The 22732-nt window shown below is 41.3% G+C and overlaps 1 protein-coding gene across 1 annotated transcript in view; it reads right to left on the bottom strand.

Annotated features, from left to right (window-relative positions):
• The window catches only part of LOC103368304 (mediator of RNA polymerase II transcription subunit 13-like), a gene marked incomplete at its 3' end in the record, with an annotated part of 69622 nt that extends 54176 nt beyond the window's left edge, over nt 1-15446 (bottom strand). Inside the window, exon 1 of the mRNA XM_008296634.1 lies at nt 15272-15446. Coding sequence (XP_008294856.1) covers nt 15272-15343 — 72 coding nt within the window. The remainder of the gene's footprint in view (nt 1-15271) is intronic.
• Nucleotides 15447-22732: the final 7286 nt, after the last annotated feature.

The following is a 22732-nucleotide window of genomic DNA, read 5'->3' as shown; positions in this document are numbered from 1 at the left end:
ATTAGGAAATTTAACTAAACATAAGCTTGAAATAGTGATATTTCGAAATTTTTATTCTGCCCAATATTTTTAAAAGTACTCAAAAACAAACTGTTTGCTTGAAATAAATTCTGTAAAAAACTAAAAATTCTGCGCTCCTTGTGACAAATTTGAAACTATTAGTGACTCAGCTGCAACCAAAAGTAACATCACAAAAATTCAGGGACTTTTCAGTTAAACAGGGCCGACCTGCAGGCTGTGTGTATCTACAGCATGTAGAGTCACTGTTTTTAAGGTATTGCTAACAGCATGTTGTACATGTTGATCCCAGGTTTCTACATTTTTTGTAAAATAAGTCAAGAAAGCAAATCAACTATCATTTTAGCTTCTTTTACAATTTAAGCCATAACTGTGCCGTACTGCACAGAAAACAGTTCTGTCTACTTTCAGTCATGGTTGTGCAGTTTTTATAGAAGTGCAGGATTTTATATTGCAGCAAAAATAAATAAAAAATGAGTCAACGGTGAGAAAAAAATGTGACAGGAGCAAAGAAAATGTGCAGAAACTTCTTGGGATTTAGAGGAGGAATCAAACATATGAAGAGTTAATTTTCATCTCCATTTTTGTAGATTTTCAGAAAACTTATTTTGTTGTTGTTTGCTTGAGCTAATATCAATCAAACTGAAGTTGAGCTGATCTGACTCAGTAGAAATGACAAAAATAGAGATAACTTAAGTTTGATTGATATTGTCTCAGGTAGATGATGGGAAAGCGGGTTTCTGAAGGTTTGTGAAGATGGAGTTATCTGTTTTTGCAAATGAACTCTTCATATATAAAAACCTTAAAAAACAAAAGCATATCAATAAAGTTTTGTATTAGAGTTGGCATTATTCTAAATTCTAATACAAAGATTTTAACTGTTAAAACAAATGTACACTGGTTCCAAATATTGCTGATGTGTCTAATTGATTACTCACAATAAGCATCAGTATGATACTGACTGAAAAAGTCGACCGCTGCATTATGTATGTTTCCAAATCAGAACCGAAAATCCAGCCAGAAGCACGAGGACGCTCGTAATCAAAGCTTATGTTTTAATCAACATATCAAATTACCATTTGGCACCGATTTGTTCACAGCTCACGCGGCAGCCTCTTAAAAGTAAGTGTACGCTGAGGTACGCACATGACATCCACGAACATCCTAACTGCAGAATGCACCCATAATTACAAGCGCGTCCCTCCTGTAATGACAGTGTGTGTAATGGAAGATATAAACATTGGCGCTGTGATAAGCCAAGCCCTAAAATTAGCCATGACAAGGTCAAGGATGCTGTTTGTCCCAAAGCAAAGAGGAAGACATCTGCTTGCACTGCCTCGTCACTCCCAGTCAATGTCAAAAGTTCCTCCACTGTTTGGCACAGCTGTCTGCCGCGACTGAATCAGGAGCGAAGACGAGGAGAAGCCAAATGTCAGAGAATATATTCAGTTGTTTTATAAAGCCAAACATGCTCTCGAGTGAACCGATTGTTGAATGGTTCCCCTGCAGACTTGGTTAAAGACAGAAAATACTCAGGTTGGAATTAAAATTAGAGTTTTCCTACAAAACAAGCTTAATTATCTTGTTGATCTGCAGAGTTGGTGCTTGTGCACAGTGGTGTTTCCATCTAATACTAGCATCAGCATGCTACCATGAAAATGTGTACAAAATCTCACAGCAATCCAGCTGATAGTTGTTGAGTTGTCTTAAAATGAGATCTTCTCTTTCCTCCCTCATTAAAGGAGTCTATGAATGTGCACATGTTTAAACTACAGAACTACATTGTCTCCTTACAGTGTGTGAGCACCGTTGGTCTCCAGTATCCACATAAGTTCCATGACTGGCTTCACAGAATGAATCTCTCACATGTTAATCTCAGATTTAAGATGAGCAGGGGGAAACTTTGAACAGATGATTGTAAATCCAGCCTTCTAGTATCAATTTTATTCTGCACAGAGCAGGTTAAACATGAAATAAGAATAAGCGAGGCGCGTTTTTGAGAGGAGGAGGGGACTTCAAGGCAAAAATCTCTCCACTTTCAAAGCGCACAAACGCGGCTTACGCTGTAATTTCTCAGATAATTTGTATTTTTCTGGTGAAATAAGTGGCCAGGGGCTGCGCAAACACAGGTGCTGCGTATTTCCTGGCCATGTGGAAGGCACTAACCTAACACCCTGCTGAACTCCTGTGGAGGATTAGCTGTGGCACAGTTGCAGGAAGAGGAACAGAGCCGCAGTTACACGCTCACAGGCAGATCCAAACACATGCCTGCACACAAACACTGGCAGGCACGCACATCGCACACAGCAGCTGTGATGATGTGCAGACCAGAAGTGCTCAAAAACATTGACATGCATCAGGAGGCAGACATATTTTCCGGCTGATGTCCAGTTATTTTTCAAACGGTGACAGCTACGATCTGCCCGTCTCTTTGTGTTGCGTTTTAGTGGGTGTTTCTGTTCTGTATGTGCACATACATCAACGCGACCGTGTGCTTTTATTGCACTCCGTGTATGCACGCGTATCAGCGAGGGCTACACTTTCGCTTTCTCGGTGATTTCTTGTAACACCCCACCTTCGCTATTAGACCTCAGAAGTCAGCGATAGCAGCGCGAACAATCAGCCAATTCTCATCTTTGTGTGAATAAATTACCACTTGTAACACATAAGAGAAAACCTGTCAAGCATGTGAATTTAGCTGATATCACAACGGAGTCTACAGACAAAGTGAAGGCAGAGCTATTATCTCTGTAACTTCAGTGACAAATCAGCGTTGTGAATAAAATCCTCTTACACAAATAAAAGCCAACCTTTAGTGATATACGCTGGTAGGGTGACGTTGCTGGAATGCAGATTAATCTGATCAATCTGATGATGAATTATGACAACACACTGGCTGTATGAGCAGCGTTTTTGGTGCTAAATGAGGCTAAACTGTTTGAACGGAAAGGAATTTGCCAATTTTCTGTTGATAATCTGAGAGAAAAAATAACTTGACAGAAGCGTCCTGATGTGGTAATTATGGTTTGTTTGGTCGGACTGTCAGTCTGCCTGTAAGTTCGTCAAGATGTGCAAATATGCAAAGCGGCGACGTCCTCGTCATCCTTCGCGGCGCAGGATTACTCTAGGAAGCAGTCTCTTTTAAACACTACCACAGAGGTAAAAAGGCAAAGGGGTCAAGGGAGAAAAAAAAAGATGCAGGGTTTTGTTCCAGTGTCAATAAAAACCGGCGCTCCTCCAAGCCCCTTGTTCTGCAGGTTGGCTGGTTCAATTTCTGATTGAGTGCAGGACCAAAAACAAGAGCTTTCCCTTCAATTGCTAAGACGGACCAAAGCTTTGACCTTACCCTCACCTCTATTATCTTTCTCGTCCTCACTCTCCCTCTCATCTCTCAGCGCTCTCTCTCACTGTCACGGATGCCTATTGAATACACCCAGGAGTCTCTCACGCTCTCTTTATGTCTTTTTTTTTTGTGTCGTAAACAGAGAAAAGACAACAGCTAACCATACGTTTCCAGAATATTTCGGCTTTACTCTATCAGTAGTATTTCATTAAACACTCTTTAGCTTGTCGGTATGGAAATCTTTTCCATCTTTCTTGCTTTTTTTTATTGATTCTTTGTTCGTCTACGTGCTTTAGTGAAATGCGGCTTCTAATAGGAATCTAAACTTTAAAGCAGAGTTTAAAAAGCATTTCCTGAAAATAAAGTGAAGCGAGCCCAGGCTTGGAAAACATAATCCATATCTCAACTAGAGGTCAGCCTCAGTGCAGCAGGCATGTGCTTGTAATCAAAAGAAAATATGGATGTCAGGACTTTAATCTTTAGCATACATTGTTCAAACAGAGAGCAGAGAAGACTGCGCGACACAAACAGAGAAGAGAAGAGCAGAGATTCAAAATGTTTGTCAAACCGTAGGTATTCTCCAAAGCTGGAACATGCATGTAGCACATAGTGGATATTGTTTAAAGCCCGGCAGCTTTACAATGACGAGGAAGCCTCCACCACTTGGAGAGGAAAAACACTCTTGACATGTACTTTTCAGGAATGCCTCTGCAGTCTGAAAATATTTTTGCTCCTCTTGTTTTTCTGTCAAAAACTGGTGCGACCTCTTGAATGGACCTCTTGAACTTCCCAACATGCAGCTAAATGTATGTTTGGTTCCATGTAGGAAAACACACACAACAGCCTGAGAGGGAGAGAGGCTCTGAACTCTGCAGAGCGCTTCCTTTCACTTTCATGACAAATGGCTGTTAATATAAGAACAGAGTGCACAAAGTTAACTACGTGAACATCATTAAAAATGCATGCATTTGCAGAAAAAGTTAAAAAACTATATTTACTCCGGTTGTACGCTGAGCTTTGTTAGGAGCACGTTTCTAAGAAGAATGCAGCTAATGTGATCGTTTGCATCTAACAGGAAAAGTGACTCACGCTCTATCAGGGCTGACAGAAAGCATATAGAGAACGTCGCCTGAGAGAGACGCCACTTCTCCGAGACTCTCACAACAGCATAAGAGCCTCACAATCTGATCGTCTGACAAAGAAGACACTTAAAGCAATTGAGAGACGTCTTGTATCAGCAGTTTTACTTACTCTGGCACATGCAAAACACTTACTCTGTCAGAGTGGCATAGCTTTCTCATCAACGTCAAATCTGTTTAGACACTTGACAAGCTGCCAATATTAGGGGTGTGTTCGGATCCCTTGTGATGCCTCTGAGTCTTTAGATAAGTTTATCTGACACACACAACCGTATCCATCTCTCTTTGATTCAATGTCAAAGGACAGGGGAATGGAATTATTTCTAACACAGATTTCATTCTTTTGAGAAATCAAACAACATTTACTAAACTGCTTATGTTTTAAGTTTTGTTTTTCCACCAGTGGCCACTGAATATATTTACTCAACCCTAATCTAATCGTGTTCATTGTTCGTGCGTCCACCACAATTCAAACGGCTTACTTGTAAGTTTATCAGTCTCACTGTGTCTCATATCGGAGCGAGTTCATGAAACTGGCAAGACACTGAGTGAATTTTAAAGCGACAAAGGATTTGTAGGCGTTGATTGTAATGCTTTCTCAAAAAACGCATCCAAAAAACATGAAAATAGCCATTTTAAGCTCTTTTTTGACAGCTGGTTGGTTAGTAGCAGAGATAAAAACCCAGTTCGCTCCGTTTACAGTCGGCTGCTGTCGCGTGAAAAACTACCTGCAGCATTTGCAACCGAAAATCAAACCCCAGCTGCCTGTCAGGATGGAAAAGACGAAATACTGACTGTTTATTAAAACTTGATTTAGTTTAGCTGTATTTCAAACACACACAGCAGTTGCTCTTCTGACAAAGTAGCTGCTCAGTGATTGTTTGCTGCCGTATCAAACCACACTCGCTGTTACCACAGTAACTATGATGTCACATACACTAAAGAGAGTAAAATCTTACGACTTTAATGGCACAATTTTCCTTGAACGCACACGAGCTAAAGCGGTAAAACGAAAACTCGAGAGTGGAAAATAAATATGAACAAAGGCTGTGTAAGCTGGGCGGCTGTGATACTAAGTCAACACAGAGGAGTCACCAGTTAGAGGAGCCAGTGGCAGAAATCAGAACAGCCAACGACTCCCCCTTCATCAATTAACCCGCTGAAATCAAATTAACCCACAAGGAGTCGTACTCCCCTCTGGCATTTTACAACACAAATGAAGAGCGATGCACATTACTGCACTTGTGAGGGAGCGAGAGCGACACAAAAGCACCAAACAGGTGTAGAAAGAGGGCCTCTGGGGCTGCAGACACTAAACAGATGCCTTTCCTCTGCCTTCTGCCACCACCTTTACAAGTCCCTACAAAACAAGGGACCGTCATTTGATCTGTGTTCTGCTCTAGCATCCAGCCCTGGGAGGTGAGCAAGCCAAGCGACCTAATTAGAGCAGCGAGCGTCCCCAGGGCTGAGTGACGGATAGACCTGCCAATCACGCCACGGAAAGCCTCCATCAAGCCATGACTTCTCACCTGACACAAAGGGAAGCAGGAGGTAGGAGGAACAGAAGTGGAAGACCAATAAGGACAGCGAAACATTGTGTACAGAGGCGCTGCCACATGTGAAAGACAAGATCCCCAGCCATTTGGCAAATAAAACAACACAAAGCTGCAGCGTCAGGCTGCTTTTAAAGCACTGAGGGACGGGCTAAAGCATTGGTCCTGCTTCGTCTAAATTATTAACATGCAAATAAATAAACCAGTGTCTGCTTTACTAGCGTCTCTGGTGTAACTTAATTAACTGTGACAAGCCACGGGGAGGGAGAAATGAGCAAAAGACACAGACAAAGACAGAAAAATTGAGAATCACAAAGAAGGAAAACAGAAGATAGAGAGAGAGAGAAGTAAAAACAGTTGCTAGGCAACATACAACATCTGTAGGAATTCAGCAAGGTATTCAAGTTTTGAGATTTCTGTCTCCAGGGTTACAGTGGATATATAACATCTCATGCACTTTGGTGGTTTCCTTACTGTACTCTTAAAAAAAAAAAAAAAAGCATCTCTGTATGTTTTCTCTTCTGAGCAGAACTACGCCTCCATTTGTTCCCTTTGCAGCTGGAATTCATGAGCTCAAATTTGGCTGAAGATTATTGCTGTAGGATTACTCACCGAGTTTCTGTAGCGAGAGAATGATTTAAGTTGTATTAAAAAATTATCCAGCGCCGTAATTGTACAATTAGCACTGCATGGAGGCTTCTGAAAAGGCTACAAGTAGTTAATAGTCTGATTGTTCCTGAAATTGGGCAAATGGGGCATAAGCGGTATGAAAAATATCTCATTTGGCTTGTAATTTCCTGCATTGATTTTTTTCCACAGGGATGCTATTTCAGATAAAATGACAGCCCTGCGTAAGTCAGCATGACTTTTCCCTGTTTCATTACACACCAGATAAACAAAATATAAAGAGGAATGGCTGGAAGGGAAGGAAGCCGGCGTGTGTGTGAGTGTGTGTGTGTGTGTGTGTGTGTGCAGGACGTAGACACGGCCCGGCTATTAACTTCACACCTGAATAGGCTTCAACCCCGAACTCACCTGGCTGCTAATCTGTTGTTTGCTTATGAAGTGGGAGTGGCAGCCAATCTGAGGTTTAACAGTAAAAGTCCACACGCACGCACTCACAATCTTATGTAATCCTACTCAAGTCCTCCTCTCCTGTCCGTTCTCTTCCAGCAGATACAACGGCATGCTACATGGCATGTTCACGTCTTTTACAGAGACCACCCTTCCCAAACACTAAGTCTCTGAACTCACTCCGTCATGTCTGGTAAATAACTCCCATCAAACCTTTTGTGGCTCGCTATTGTGCCGCAATGTCCATTTATTCTATGAAGCGAGCCAGCACTGAAATTGAGCTGTACAAATTTTCATTAGCATCTGAAAAATCATGAGTGTCTGCCTAATTCAAGATGAGAGAGAGCGCCGTTTGGCAGAGCAGGGAGAATCAATGCACCACAAACGGCTGTGAATCAACAGTCTGCACATAATGTGTTTGTTCTCATCAAGTACCCGTCTGATTGGTCGCAGATAATCTCTCAATGGAACATGAACACATGATAATTAGAATTTGCAACAGCACAGCAGACAACATTAATGTTTTCTCTCTCCCTCCCCTTGTTTCGCAGCTCAAAGAGACACCCTTTAACCTAAGTGTGCTCTAACTGCAATTGAATCCCAGCCAACCATGATATTGGCAAAGCTGTCTGGCTTGCAGAAAATATTTGCCCAGTTACAAGCAGGGCAATATCTCCCTTTAAAGAAATTCTCTTTGTCAATGTGCCTGCAGTCAGGTGAAGAGATTGCAAACAGACAAAGCCCACAACTCCCGTGTGATGCCACAGAGACCCCACAGCATCATAAAGCACAAGTTTCGCTGGAATTTAGCTTCCAATCAGGCAACAGGCTGCAGAATTTGGGTTCAATCCAGAGGCGGTGTAGCAACACACATTCAGAGACTAATAGGTTGGACTGAAGCAGCGCTAATCTGCAGGGAAACGCACCAATGTGAGGCTGGTGGAGTGTCTCTGCTTAGGAAAACCAGAATACTGTCAGATTGAACAGTGGTGGAAAGTAACTAAGAGGGTTTACTAAAATAAAGTACTACGTTAAATTATTCTTAAGAAAATATGATTTAGGTATTGATGAGCAGATGTTTTTTTGGTTATTATTTCAGGAAACATCAGGACTCAATAGCAACACATGCATTCTCATAAGACAGATTGTTGCAGCAAAATACATAAATAGTCACTGAACAATATATGAAAACACATTTGGTCCAATATGACGTTACATTTAAAGATTAACATACCCTTTGCAACTTCATATATAGATCTTACTGATCAAAAAATGTATGAATGTTTTTACTTTTGCACATTTTGGTGAAAAAAACACTGCAGCAATGATGCCGTTAAACCTAAAAACTCCACAATCTGCCTGAAGGTTTGAAAGACATGTTCGTTTGTTGTTGTTATAAATCATAAAAATCAAACAGAAACTTCAAAAACTAGAAAGAACCATTAGATTTTCTACGCTCATGTAACTACTCATCTATGACGTGCAGCTGCATCAAGAAATATAGACAAATCTCAGCTTCAAATTGTGGTATTTCAGCAAAATCACTTGATGTCATATTCAAAAAATGGCCAAAAATGAAGTGTTTGCAAAAACAAGCTTCTGTGAAAAAACTAAAAATTCTGAGCTCCCCTCTGCAACCATAAAGCTTTAAGTAGTTGTCGCCAAAAGTCTAAAAGTCTCTGAAGTACTGGGCTGAACTGCAGGTTGTGTGTACACAGACTAGACAGGAAACAAGGACTGAAACAAATTAAAATAAAGTAAAATATCTATCGTATGTATGGCTATCTTTTTGTCAGTATCACTAACATCTGAGGCTACTTGGAAAAATGTTGTGCATGTTGCTTGTAGTCTTTTTTTTTTATAAAACAAATTAAGAAATTCTTTTTTTTCTATTTCTGGCATAACCTTTACACACTGCACACAAGACATTTTTTGAGTTCTCTCTACTTCCAGCTATTATTTTTGCTGTTTCCATAGAAGTGCAAAACTTTATATGGCAGTGAAAAATGAGCCCACGATGAGTCAAAAAATAAAAAAAGTGAGGGGAACAAACTGCTGGAGGATCAGAGGGTTAATATACATCTCTCTAAAAGTCTATCAGTCCATTTGCCAGCTAACTAACTAACTAACTTTCCAGCTATCACAGGCACTTGATGGCACCGGCTCCTGCCCATTTCTGCCAATCCTCCGTTCCCACTCAGCCTTCTGTCGCCCTACACACATGCAGGAACAACAGCGGGCGCTAAGAATAGAACACAGCTGGCACTGCGGGGCTTACATATTTCACACTCAAGCCACCGTGCTCCAAAATACTCCTGCCTATCCTGTCCCATTTCCAGCTCCGGGACCAGCGGTGGTTCCCTCCCCTACCCCTCCCCTCCCTTCGCTGTCCGTCTTTGAACCGTTCTTCACCTCTGTGGCAGGTTCCTGACAAGCCCGCTGCTCAGATAAGATCCATGACTACACTCGGGAGAATTTACTAGAGAAGAGATGTGTAGTAAAAAAAACAGAAGTGAGGAGATCCCCTGTCTTCCTGTTTCCAGCTTACGCTCCAACCTACTTCTGTAAGCAGCTAACCCCCCAAAGCAAGTCATGCGGTTGTGGCGGCGAACCTGTACGTCTGTGTTTTCTGGCACGCGGGGATGTCATGTTCTCATGGGTGGGCCGCTGTCAGGATGAGTCCTATTGCGATGACAAGGGATTCCCACAGCAGTGACAGGGGCAGATTAGTGGGAGGTGCCTCACGCAGGCTGGAGGTGAAGCCACCATGAGCTGTCTAAACTGCGAGCGAGCAGAGCCAAAAGCACAGGTTGGGCATAGGGGGCGGATTTTTTATTTTTTTATTTTTTTTTTCGTGAGAAGCAACCAGATGGAGGTGCTCCATAGGGCATGCAGCAGAAGATGCTGCCTTGGAAACCTCGACTGATCCGTCTCCTTGATGCTGCCGCGGCTTCAATGTCACCCTTAGATATCCTCATATAAACAACCGTATAGATTTTACAGTTAAAACACGCCTAAAAGACAAGTCGGGCACCGGCGGCTGACATTGAACGTTCGGTCTCATTTACTGCTTATTTCATCAATCCTGATTTTTTATTTTTTTTTTAAAAAGGGGCTATTTTTTTAAAGTAGTGTTGCAGAATTGCATGTGTAAGCAAAGCCTGGATGAAATATTAAATCATGCCCTTGTGCTGCAGACTTAGATCGTTGTCAGAAATGATTTCAAACACACTGGTGAGCCACACCCTTGACCTGGGTCCTGTTTCCTCTTTGAACACATTTACTGCCATTTGAGACAATTCCACTTACAAAACATGTACAAACCCACAGCTGTCAAACGCTCAGACTAATTTAATCTGGTATGAATAATGTCTGCTAAATACTACAGTGTTAAGCTTCTCTATGAAGCTATACATAACATGGCTTACAGGATCCTTTCAAAGAAAACTTTGGCTAATTAGCTGGACTCATTTATTCTCAGACGATAGCCTGACAGAGGCTGGGTATTTTTTTAGGCTGATATTGTTACTTAAATGTTAGAAGTTTGATTTTTAATTAGAATTTTATACATTTAGTTGACAAAGTTGAGAATAAAGTGCAATAGTAGCGCTGTGTTAAATGATCTGACGCATGTTGCTGCTATTTCTGTATGTAAATGTGTCTTCATTTATTAAATTTCTTCTGCTTTAAGCCCTAAAAACTCACTTCCATGAGGTAAAATTACATATTTACACCTTTTTTAAAACAATAAGAAAATAAAATCACCCCTTCCTGCCTTAAAACAGCTTGTACAGGTGTTTCCTTGAGAATGGGCAGATCTATAAAGTCCCTGCCTCTCTTCCTCACCGCTCCTTGCAGCTCAGCACACCAGCTCACCAACAACCATGCTCAAACACTGTAAGAAAAGTGCTGCAAGCTATACAATGGCAAGTTGTTATTACAAAAATTACAATGGCAAGTCTCCTGTAATTTGTTCATACATGTTTGAGGGGAAGTGATTGGTCCCTTAGATTTGTGACATATGAAACTTCAGAGGTCTAAATGTGTGGTTTTGAGGTTGTCATTGGTACGCTGCAGTTTCAAGATGGAAATGCTGTTTATTGCTTATTTCGCTCATGATATGTTGTATTAAAAAAAACCACCATACTGACGTGCTAGCAAGGAGAAACACTTAGCTGTCACTGTGGGGAAATGTATCTGCTGTATATCTACCAGTATTTATTTAACATTGACTGATCATTCCAGGGGGAGCTAACCAATGTGCAAAAACAAAACCCAAAAAATTTAGACTGAGATTACTTTAACAGATATAAGTCACAGGGAAAATTCTGATTTTTGCATTAAAATTATGATGTTTTGCTGCAGTCTGCACCAAATGAGCATGTTTGCTTATGAGTGGAGATCTGTAGCACCACAATGCTTCATATATAATGCTATGTGATGTCATATCTTACTATTATCAGAAACTGCAGCTACTGCAATTTCAATATTGCTCTTATTTCATTTTCAATATTTTAACAAATTCTTCTGCCCTCATTCAGACCCTAATTTACAAACACTGCAGAATTTACCTTAAAACTTGGCCTCCTTTACAGAGAATAAAGACGAGGATGTTTTAAATCTGTGCGTAAGGTATCAAAAACACTAATGCTTGGCTTTCTACCTTCTGGTAATGCATCCGCACTAATATAACAAAATTTAAAATGACTCCCAGCTCTGCAGAAACTCTTAAACGATTGTTTGGCCCGGCAGACCATGACACACACTCGATCCAACCGTTGCTCCTCTCTCATCCCTAAGCATCCCCGCAATATCCAGCACCATTAATAACCAGGAAATGCAAACAGTCTATATTAAAAAGGCACCACTCCTGATTACCCGCGTCTTCTTACAAGCCACGGCCACTCACCTGCCATAAATCAAGACACCGCTGTTAATGGTATTCCCTGAGCCTCATCTCTTAGCACTTTATTTCCACACCAGACGGTAGCATCATCATTATACATGCAAGATCTCTATTGGAATACAGTTTGGCTAATGAGCACCTCTTAGTTGATCACATTAGACCTCTACTTGAGGACACTTAATTACCAGTGTTACACTCCACGCGCCTCTGTCGAGGGGACAGGAGAAGTCCTTTAATTAAGGTCTCTGCATCCTACCTATGTTTGTTCAAGCCTGCATGCTTGGGACATGGGATGTGTTTGCAGGCCAAATAAAAGCGAATAAGACATGCGGGTGTGTGTGTGTGTGTGTGCATGCCAGTGTGGGTGGGAGAGATTTCATGTGTGTTGCATTTGTGATACATACAATATGTTTGTGTGGGTGTTTATTTTTTTGCCTCTCTTTGTGTCGGTGCTCGTGTTTGTGAATGCATCAGTGTGTGTGTATAATATGATGGGTGTTTGAAGTTCGTCTCCTGAGTCTGCACGGTTTACAATATGCCCAGGACAAACACACACACACACACACACACACTGAGGCTTCCTGTGTTGCGAGGCTCTTAACTGTCTCTTCCTTGCATTTCATATTCAGCCTGGGACTCAGTGCTTTAAGAACCTGCCCAGTCCACAGAAAGATGACTGTTTTCTCTCTCTCTCATTACGTTCTCCCTCTTTAATTTTCTCCCTCGCTCCGTCTCACTCCTTCACTCTCTGTTTCTCTCTCAAACAGGCTGAGGCTAGCAGTCAGGAAATGCACATCAGTCATAATACTTTCCTAAAATGAAAACAGATTCTGCTGCAGTCCTTCAGCCACGCTTTCTCTCTCTCTCTCTCTCTCTGCTTCGGCTGAAAACATTCCTCTGTTTCTCCTCTCGTCCTCCGCCCTTTCCCTCCTTCGTTGCCACTTCAACTTAGCTCACCAGCTCGGCTCCTTTTCTCCCACTTACAAGGGTCTCGTTTGCTTTCTGTCACAGATGGATGATCACCAGCACACGAGACAGTTGTTTTGTGGGTTTGTGTGATTGCGGCGATCTCGCCAGAGCGCATGACAGTAATCTGCTGTGCCCCCATAAAAGTCCCACAGTATGGCCACTTACGCTTTCTAAAAGGCACTTTTTTACTGCTGCAGGTTGCAATAACAGCCAGCAAATCAGCGCCAGGGACGAGGTTAATGCACGCTGGAATGCTGTTTAACAGGCTGTCAGACCAGGAGCGCTCACCGGTTAGCCGCAAGACCTTTATCTGAGAACACAGCCGACACAACCTGGAGGGAAAGGTTAGGGAATATCCCACCTTAAAGCCTGTCGTCTTGTCATTTATGGAGCTCCAAATGGCAAATTCCATGTTGCCAATAACGCATTTTCTTTTGCCACTAATAAAAGCAAAGACTTTCACTCCATTGACTAATTGATTATGTGACTGGTGCTAAAGCGAGGAAACACACGGCAAAGTGCCTGCAGGAAATAATAACCGCAATTATTCAAATGAATCGTTCATTTTCCGATTCAGTTCACCGACTTCCAGCGAAATCAACAGCTGCTTCAATCTCTACCTCTTGTTTTCTTTTGTGCACATCTGTCTCATTTGCCAACATCAGGATCTCCCATGTCTGCCTCTTTTGTTTCTGTCGTGGCCTCTAACCAGGACACTCGGTGTGTCATTAGCGTTTTTTTTTTTTTTTGTCCTGTCTTGGACTTCTCTGTAGGAGCCCTGCCAGTGAGTAACCGCTGAGGCACTAGCCAGTCATAAATATTCTCAACAAGCCAGCTGATGGATGGTCTCTTTCTCCCTCAGTTTGAAAGGGATGTTCACGACGGCCAATAATGCCACGGCGAGTGAATAACAGCTTTTTTTTTTCTTCCTTCTTCTTGCCACAAGGGAATAGCCTCGGATGAGACGGTGACAGGGACGCAATCACTGTTTTCTTTTGTGTCAGGCGGAGAAAATTTAACACGTCTGATGCCGGGGAAGCTGTTGCATGTTATTTCAGTGTCAATGCACGGAATTTCAAGCTTAAGATGCCACTCTGAATCCCTGCTTGTTCCCTTCACGCTCGCAGATATGACTGGAATACACGAGAAGTGATTATTATGTGAAATTTTCCTGCGAGTTTATCTCCAGATCATCCAAAACTCATGTGTAGCCCCGGTGCGACACGTGGAGCAGGAAAGGTGCCGTCGCTGGTCGACAACCTGCAACGATCACCTGAAAAGCCCTCAGGACCCCTATGTTGTTGTGGTTCTCAGCAACCCGCACCCGAGCTGGAGTCTACCGCATGCCTTTCCACTTGGCTGCCTGTTGTAGTAAGACAGTTAACTCGCTGATTGCAGGATGAAAACTGTGAAAACACGCCGCTCGGTCTCAGAAACCAGCGAGTTCTGCAAAAATGATACCGCCTGTAGCGCCAAAAAAACACCTTTTCTCACATGCTCCGAGTGTGAAAGCAAGTGTTTCCGTTGTGTGCCTGATACATGCTGGTTGTCTGTTCAAATCTTAAGCTCCTGTGAGGCTTGATTATATTATCAACCCTCTCCTGCAAATCTGCTCCCTTTGTGCTCACATCCACTTCCAATATTTGACCTGGTGAGAATTTTCTTTTTAAGCTATTATTTCCTCAAGATAAGAGCATCATCTTTTTTCTTTTTCCCACCCCCCCTTTATTCTCTGGCAACAGTCTTTCCAAGTTAGTTGCTTGGCAATGCAACAAGAGTTCCTGCTCGAGTTCCAGTGAAATGATTATTTAAAAAAGGAGGGAGGAGGATAATGACCAGAGAAAACTGATGAGAGAAGAAAAAAAAAAGAGTGTTTATGTATTGTTTATCACAAAAAAAAAACATGCCAAAGCTGCAAACGCATGCCAAAAACACTTGGAAGCGTTTGGAAATGTGTATTTTAAAGCATTATGGGATTTGGATTGGAATCAGACAGCCTAATAAAGTGGAGTTATTCTTGTTGGTTGGGGTTTTTTAAAGCTTCCTGGACTGGAGATGTCTTATTCTAACACAGGGCTTAGTGGTGGAATATGGTGTTTCTTCCCGCACCACTAACCCCGTGTTAATCATTGCCTAATAACAACATCAGCAATTGGTTCACCTTTGTACACCAGGCACACATTTACGCGTGCCTCCCACGGTCTTATGACTTGTCGATCAGCCCTGGCTTGGCTTGTCTGTGGCGAGACATGATTTATTCATACTGTACCAGAGAGAAGATGTTGGAGTGGCAGTCCTCAAGGCTTGCCCCGTTAGCCACCCAATTCGCCGTTGTAGTCATAATCGTCCTCCTTTGGGGTCGTCAGCGCAGGGCATGTCGAAATCCTACATCGGGGTATCAAACACCGGAGCAGGGAGGTGGGGTAGGTAGTAGGTGGGGTAGGTGGGGGGGAAAGGGGTGGTGGTGGGGGGGGAGAGGAGGAGGTGGTGGTTGACAAATCTGTTCCAAAACAAGCGGGCTTTCTAACCTCCACCAGAGGTCCGGAGAATAGACTAGAGAGAATGGGCGTATTCAGAAAGAATATGCATCCATAAAAGCTGGATAAAAAAAAAAAATCCCGTGTTCGTGCGTATTTGGAAGAGGATGATCACAACATTGTTCCAATCCAGGTCAATCCAAATCTGATCACTGTACAGAAACGTAGATCCATTTCAAATCCAGTGGAAGATCCAAAATTTCCGCACATAGTTTCATCATTAAATCCATGAGGAAAAAAACCCCGAGGACCGCCTGCCCCCCTTCTCCAAGAAAAAATGTCCAATTAAGAGTCCAAACTTTTGGAAAATACATGCATTTAAAAAAACAAATAAATCAACTTAAAGCCGAGACGCGCAGGATATGTGATGATTCCGTCTGCTCCACAAGCTGATGCACCACTTGTGATAGTTTTCGAGAATTGCATGCGCTATTTATAGCCTTTTCTTTCTTGCCACAACCGTTCCTCTCACAATGTAACCCAGTCTGTCTCGCACAAACAGGCGCTGCGAGCAGGAATGTTTAATCCCTCTGTTGCTCTTGAATTAAACGGACCGCAGACGAAAAGGGGGTCGCTGACAAAAAAAAATAAAAAGACAGAAAAGCAAAAAAAAAAAAAAAAACAGAAAGAAAAAGAGCCCCCCTCCCGGTGCTCCTCCGTGGCAGGGCGGACAAAGTCGAGCTGGGTTCCCCCACTATAACCCCGAATCATGAGTCAAAAGACAAGAGAGAAAAAAAAAACTATTCTCACACTCCACCACCAGGAAAACGACAAGCAGGCGACTGTAGACGGAGGCTTGAAAAAATCCTTCCTTCCTTTCAGTTTTTATATCATTACGAAACGTCCTCTCGCGGCCACAACATCCTCAATCTTTGCGCAAAAGCGAAAATACACAACAGAGAAGGATTTTGTTTTCTTGTCAAACAAACAAAAAAAACGCACAGTTCAAGCAAAAGTCGCCGTCCTTGTCTGGCGCCGATCACTGACATAAAGAATATGTTGCATGCTGCAGATTTTTTTTTTTTTTTTCCTCCTTCTTCTCCTCTAATAAACCAGCTCGGCATTTAAACGCGTCTCCTCCTGCCGCTTGTCGAGAAATGATTGTTGAATTAAATCCTCACACATGTGCATGATTTTCCCTCCGCAGGCGGCTCCTTCCGTCGCTGTTTATCCCTCTGAGCGCGTTATTATGCTGCTAAAATAAAGTGAAGCCTTTCGGATGTGTCATTCGCACCCTCCGTGCCGTGTTTGTTTTACGCGTAGCGCTGTAGCATTTCTCCGCGCACGATCGTCCAGCCCACCACGCATTGTAATGTAATGGCGGTCGGAAGCGTACTACCGAGACTCGCCTTTCCATTTGGCCAAGTTTGCGCACACGTGATCAAAGTCTGGGATTACAGTACTGTTAAGTATCTTTGATATGAGGCTGGATGAGGCGCACTCGTTGGGGGATTGTTGCGTTAATATATATCTTACCTGATTTATTTTATATTCTTGTGTGTGTGTGTGAAGTGTTTGAGGAAGGATTATTTTTATATAATGTTTTTTTTTTTTTCATCCCTGCATGGTGTCATTTTGTGATGCATTGGTTACATAATGTAACTGTGTTCTCACAACAGAGGATGTGACAGAATAGAGGTCAGAATGACTTACTGAGCTCATGCTGTGTTTCATAAGAGATATCTATGTAGGTTAGAGTCTTACACTCAGCAAATCTGTCACATATTTTATCTGGAGCATATTTACAATTTCCAATAAAAGGAATTAAATCAAGTATTTGTAGGTAGTTGTCCAGTTTGGTTACATGCAGGGCCGTAGCCGAGATGTTCGAGGGCGTGTTGAGGTGAAGCCCCCCGAACACCCCCCGAATCCTAAAAACACCAAAAACAGTTAAATTGGCTGTTTTTCTGCACTTTTAACTAAACGCTAGGCCTGCCACAGGCAAATATATTTTTTATTATCTATTTTACAAATTAATCTGAATTATTAAAATAGAAAACTGATTTAACTTTGATCATTTATGTAGGAGCCATGAGTACATCTTTATATTTGTTCTAAGGTTAAAGGGCAGACTGATGATTATTATTTTGGTTATGATGTGTTTTTGTTGGACACATTGGATAGGGGGATAGTGGCTCCTGTGGATGGGCGGGGCTTTAAGCTCACATACTCACCTGGTCACCATCGGAGGAAGAGAGAGGAGGTGAGCCGGGTATTTTTAGTTGATCGCTGTTTTGCTCGATTACTTTAATTTGGAGTTTTGCATATGAGTTAATGATCTTGTTTTCCTTTAATAAAAGGCAAAACATATTATTCATAATCTCAGTGAATTATTACTGAATTGCGCGTCAGACAAACAGACCCGATCTTAGTCTCACAGCGACACGAGGTCTCAGATGTTGCTGCAGTTTGCATGACATCCTAAAAGCCAGCACAGTATGTAATGTAAATAAAAGGCAAAACTGTAGGTAACTCCAATATGATGAAAACAAATCAAATACAAGAGGTCATTATTTAGGTCAGTAGTGCAACTCTAAGTGAAATCAAAGTTTCTATTAAAACCTTTCTGTAGTGCAACATGAGCATCTGCAGCTAATTTTCTTTTTATTGTATCATTTTTCTCTGACTTATGTCGTGAATTCCATGAGTAGTCTTTGTAGGGTTTGTAATCAGAAAATCAGGATTTTATGTGTGCAGAGCAGCTAACTCAGACAAATGTGTGAATAACAACAGCTTTATTGGAAATTCAGCTGTATTAAAGGTCAGTATATGTGAGCACAGAGAGCAGGAGGGAAGCAAACAGATGCAAAAGGCCTCAGTTTTCTCTTCAGGTGTTCATGCATTGTACTGTACTGCTGCAATCTGCAATCCAAACAGTTTACAAGCCACCTCTTGTTCTGTGGTAACTTGGAGAGCTGCCATACTCTTGCAGCCTTGGGCCTTTGGAAACTTTATTTAACTGAGTTGACACCATCGTCTATAACTGACCAGTGACAGGAGCCAGCTGATGTCATGAACATTTTCAGCATCGACTTCATAGATTATGTCGACTAATCGTTGCAGCGCCACACAAATCACTATTTATATACTAACTAATGAACTGATAATGTTGCTAAATATGAAAGGAGTCACATGAGAATCATTCCCTAACTCTACAGCTCCGCGAGCTTTATGAAGCATTTTTATCCAGTTCGTCTTTTTATTCTCGCTGACCTCATCAACCTTGTTTTCAGCAGCGACTGGTCGGCATTTTTCAGCTCAAAAGTTCCTATAAACCTGCCAACTTTACTTGCACTACATAGGAGTGTACAGTGGGTTTACCGGATGCATTTAGTGACAAACTGGTGAACATTCAGCAGCTATAGAGACACATATTTCCATGGAGACCAAAAACGGAGCCAAAGGAGGGATGACCTCTGAACTTTTCATTAATCAGGAGGCCAGAAGAACAACTTCAGTGCAATCAGTGCACAATTACAATCTGCAAAACTATTTATTAGCACCTTTGCCATATAGCATGAGAAGGTGAACATATTATAACAGTCCATTTACAAAAACAGATTTTTAAAAAAAGCATTTGTTAAAAAGAAATGAAATATCCACATATTAGGAAACGTTAGAAAAACTAAGATATCTTTACAAGACAACCAGTTTGTTGTCATTATGTGCATAATTAGAAACCACAATTTTACATGAATTAAAATGTAGATAACCGTTTTTGCAAATGCCAATCATGTCTGCAGTTCAATGCAACAGAAGGGCCACGAAAATCAAGTAATGCACCTTTAATAGACTGTTTTGTTTGAAGAAACTTGCTCTCAAAATCATCTGATGCTTATAAAGTCAGCTAATGAGTGTAGAATAAAGTTTTGTCCCAGGACATTGTACCTTTAATAAGCACCAGATTATACAGTGTTTTCCAGGAAATTCTTAGAAAACTGTAGTAAATTACAGACTGTAAAATTTCACAGCGTAGCATTTGGTTTTATTGGTCATTTATTTTGTTGTGCTAAAAGTAATCACACATTAAATATTCAGAGTCTAAACATAAAGGACGCAGCGTAAAAAATGATATGAGGCATGTAAACTCAGCCTCAGTTTGCCAACAGCTCCGAGACACTTCCCCCGAAAACATACCAGAGACGTGACCTTAGCGTCCCGATTGGAAGCTACAGCTCCAGTTATAGCTTGATTTTACTAGATCCGATTCACAATTTGTATCAGATATTACCATAATGCGTCCTGTTTACTATCCTGTCTTTGTAGTGCACGCTGGTATATTTATACATTACGTCCATATTGTTGGAGGTTTTGTTTACACCAGCGATAAACTCCAGGTCCTTCTGTTCTCCAGGATCGCAGGTGGTGCCCTTTGAGGCTGAAGAACAAAAGATGATTAATATAGCCACACTTTCCTGAGCTCGTCTGTGGAGGCCGGCCAGAAGTCAGTGCATCAAATATTTGTGTTATTAAGCACTAATCAGAGGCGCTTATTATAGGCTGTAGATACGCACAGTTGGCTTAGATTTTCTTTATGTTTGGATTACAAAGGTGAAAGGATTTGTTCCTTCTGGTTTCAAAGCCCACTGTGCCTTCACCGACTACTGCTAATTTGATTTCCCTTTGACCATTAAGGCAATGTCTTCCTGGACTCGTCTTGGAAACCAAGCTGCAGTAATTACCGTCGTGAAAACTGCTTCATCTCAGAAAAAGAAAAAAAAAAATGAATGCTTGCACATGGATCCCCCCCCAGAGGTCTTTAAAAAGATTCAATAGGAGGTTTATTCAGCCAATAAGCTTTTTATCTCTCAGTGCCATTGTTCCTCACAGAAAAGTAAAATACTCCACATTGCATTGAATGGAGTTTTTTTTTATTTTTTAATTTGCAGTTCTATGATGATTTTTAAATGCCTCCACATCACCTAACATTTATCCTGCTTGCTCTCTTGTGAGTCTTGTGGGGGGAGGTGTTGCGTTCAGGGCAGCGGTGACACCGGCTTATCACAGTTTCTGTATGATACAGTCCAAAAGTTAATCACTGCAATTCACCGGAGAGGAAATTAATAACGTTAAAACATTACTGGACTACGAGGTTCTCAGTCCTCACGTAGTTGCTTTTGCTGATAACTGGACTGTTTGACTGCGTTTGTTGTTCCCCTGACTAATAGCTTTTTGAAATAATCTAATAACATCAGCCGCAAATTGTCAGGGGAATACACAAGTCTTTTCCAGTTTCGCAGAGAGACATTTGAACCACGTATGAAGTGTGTAAACAGCGGCTGGATTTCTGTTTCGTAGCCTCCAGTTCCAGGCTCAGTGTAAGATTGTTATTCGCACATGAAAGAGATCTCATTTTAAATCTAACAAAACTTTTTATGGGTATCTTTATATTCCTTTTTGCTGCCCTGTATCTCCAGAAAATCCCCTCATATACTGACAGATCCATCCTGTTATGATGTAAATACAACTCTCACATTAATCATGTTGTAATGTGTTGTGTATTCAAGGAAACAGGTTGTTTCTGGTGCATACTGCCACAGAGGAGGCGCCTTTAGTCTGGTGATTCCCCTTATATCTGCAAAAAGCAGGGGGCGAAAAGATATGAATCAGATGGATGAGCAAGGGCTTAGCCTGGCGGTTATTGATCCCGTTGCTCCAGGAATGATCCAGAACTCATTTGGACACTTCCCCCCCCCCCTCCTCCTCCTCTTTAGTTCAATACATCCTTAAAGGCTTTGAAAAGACTTGCACACAGTTTGACACACTTGGTGTGGAGCTGATAGGATGAGATGCTATCAGTTTGAATAAATCTATTTCAATATGCCACGCGCTTCCCCTCATCAGGCCCCCGCTGGCTTGATCTGTGTGCGAGGAGAAAAGATGCATCACTGTTCTGATTAAAGATAATGTGTTTGTCCAGACGTTCTGTTTAGACATGTCGGGGTTGGAGTGGAGACGCATGTGTGTGTGTGAGTGTGTGTGTGTGTGGGGGGGTCTGTTTCAGCCTGTTTGTGAACTCTGGTCGTATAAAGGATTCAAGGATTCAAGGATTCAAAGCCTCTATTGGTCACAAACACAATTATACATGGTATAACGTGCAGGGAAATGCTTTGCACCGAAATGATATTAACAGGATGAATAAAAACAAAGAATAAAACACACAAGAAATAAATATATATATGTGAGATGGTACTGAAAACTATCAGCATATACCCACATCATATCAGCTGACACAAGGGTTTTTGAGCATGCTCACCATCTTCTCATCTTTTTGGTTTGTCTTAACATTTTTAAAAGGATAAAACCTAATAGAAGTGGTCAAAAGAAAAATGGATTTTTAATTTTTTTTTAGCTGATTTGTTAAATCCTCTAAAAACTTGGCGATGAATCTTAGATAGTTCTCTTCACTATTAAATATTCATGATTATTAGAAAAAAGTTTAATTGGGGGGGAAAAAAGCATCTTTATTCACTAAGTTTTTCTCAGAGAGATGATCTAATCTGGTTCAGGAGATTTACACATTTAAAAAGCACCAAACAAGCAAAATAAATTCCTAAATATCTAGATTAAGAAGCTGCCAAGTGTAATAGAGTTAACTTGATCATATGTTATTCAGTAAAAGTCAAGAGTAGCTGAAATTTGATTGAAATACTGGGAAGTAAACTCCTCAGATTTTAAAAATACATTTCACAAAAACAGTGGCGATAACATGACAACCACACAGCATCAGATAGGTTTGCATGATGAGCTATTTCTCCTTCTTTCTCAACTGTATGAACACTTCTGATTTGGACCAATGTTGCTTAATGTATGCTTGCATGAATAAAACAAAGCAGCACTGATACTCACAAAGAACTGTCACTTAAGTGTAATATATGATTTGAACTCTGAAAATGGTTTTTATCTTAAAATTGTGTTTCCTAGTCTGTCCTAACTAAGACATTACTTTGAAATAATTTGAGATAATTGGTTTTTAAAATATTACAAATGGGCCGCGGCGACAAAAACCCGCCACGTTTTCTAAATGCTTTGCACGACTGTTCTCATTGTTATTAATTCAAGATGAGCATATTGCAAGGGATTATGGGCATCGAAGAAAGGGTGTTCATCATTCACACCCAGAGAGGAATGTGTTTCTTTTAAGAGCGAGCGCTAGCCTCACAGTATCTTCATTAGTGATTGATGGATTACCG

Source organism: Stegastes partitus, unplaced genomic scaffold, assembly GCF_000690725.1.
Source record: "Stegastes partitus isolate 25-593 unplaced genomic scaffold, Stegastes_partitus-1.0.2 Scaffold1142, whole genome shotgun sequence".
Classification (NCBI taxonomy): Eukaryota; Metazoa; Chordata; class Actinopteri; family Pomacentridae; genus Stegastes; species Stegastes partitus.
Note: the sequence above shows the minus strand (reverse complement) of the source record. Positions and strands in the feature narration are given on the sequence as shown.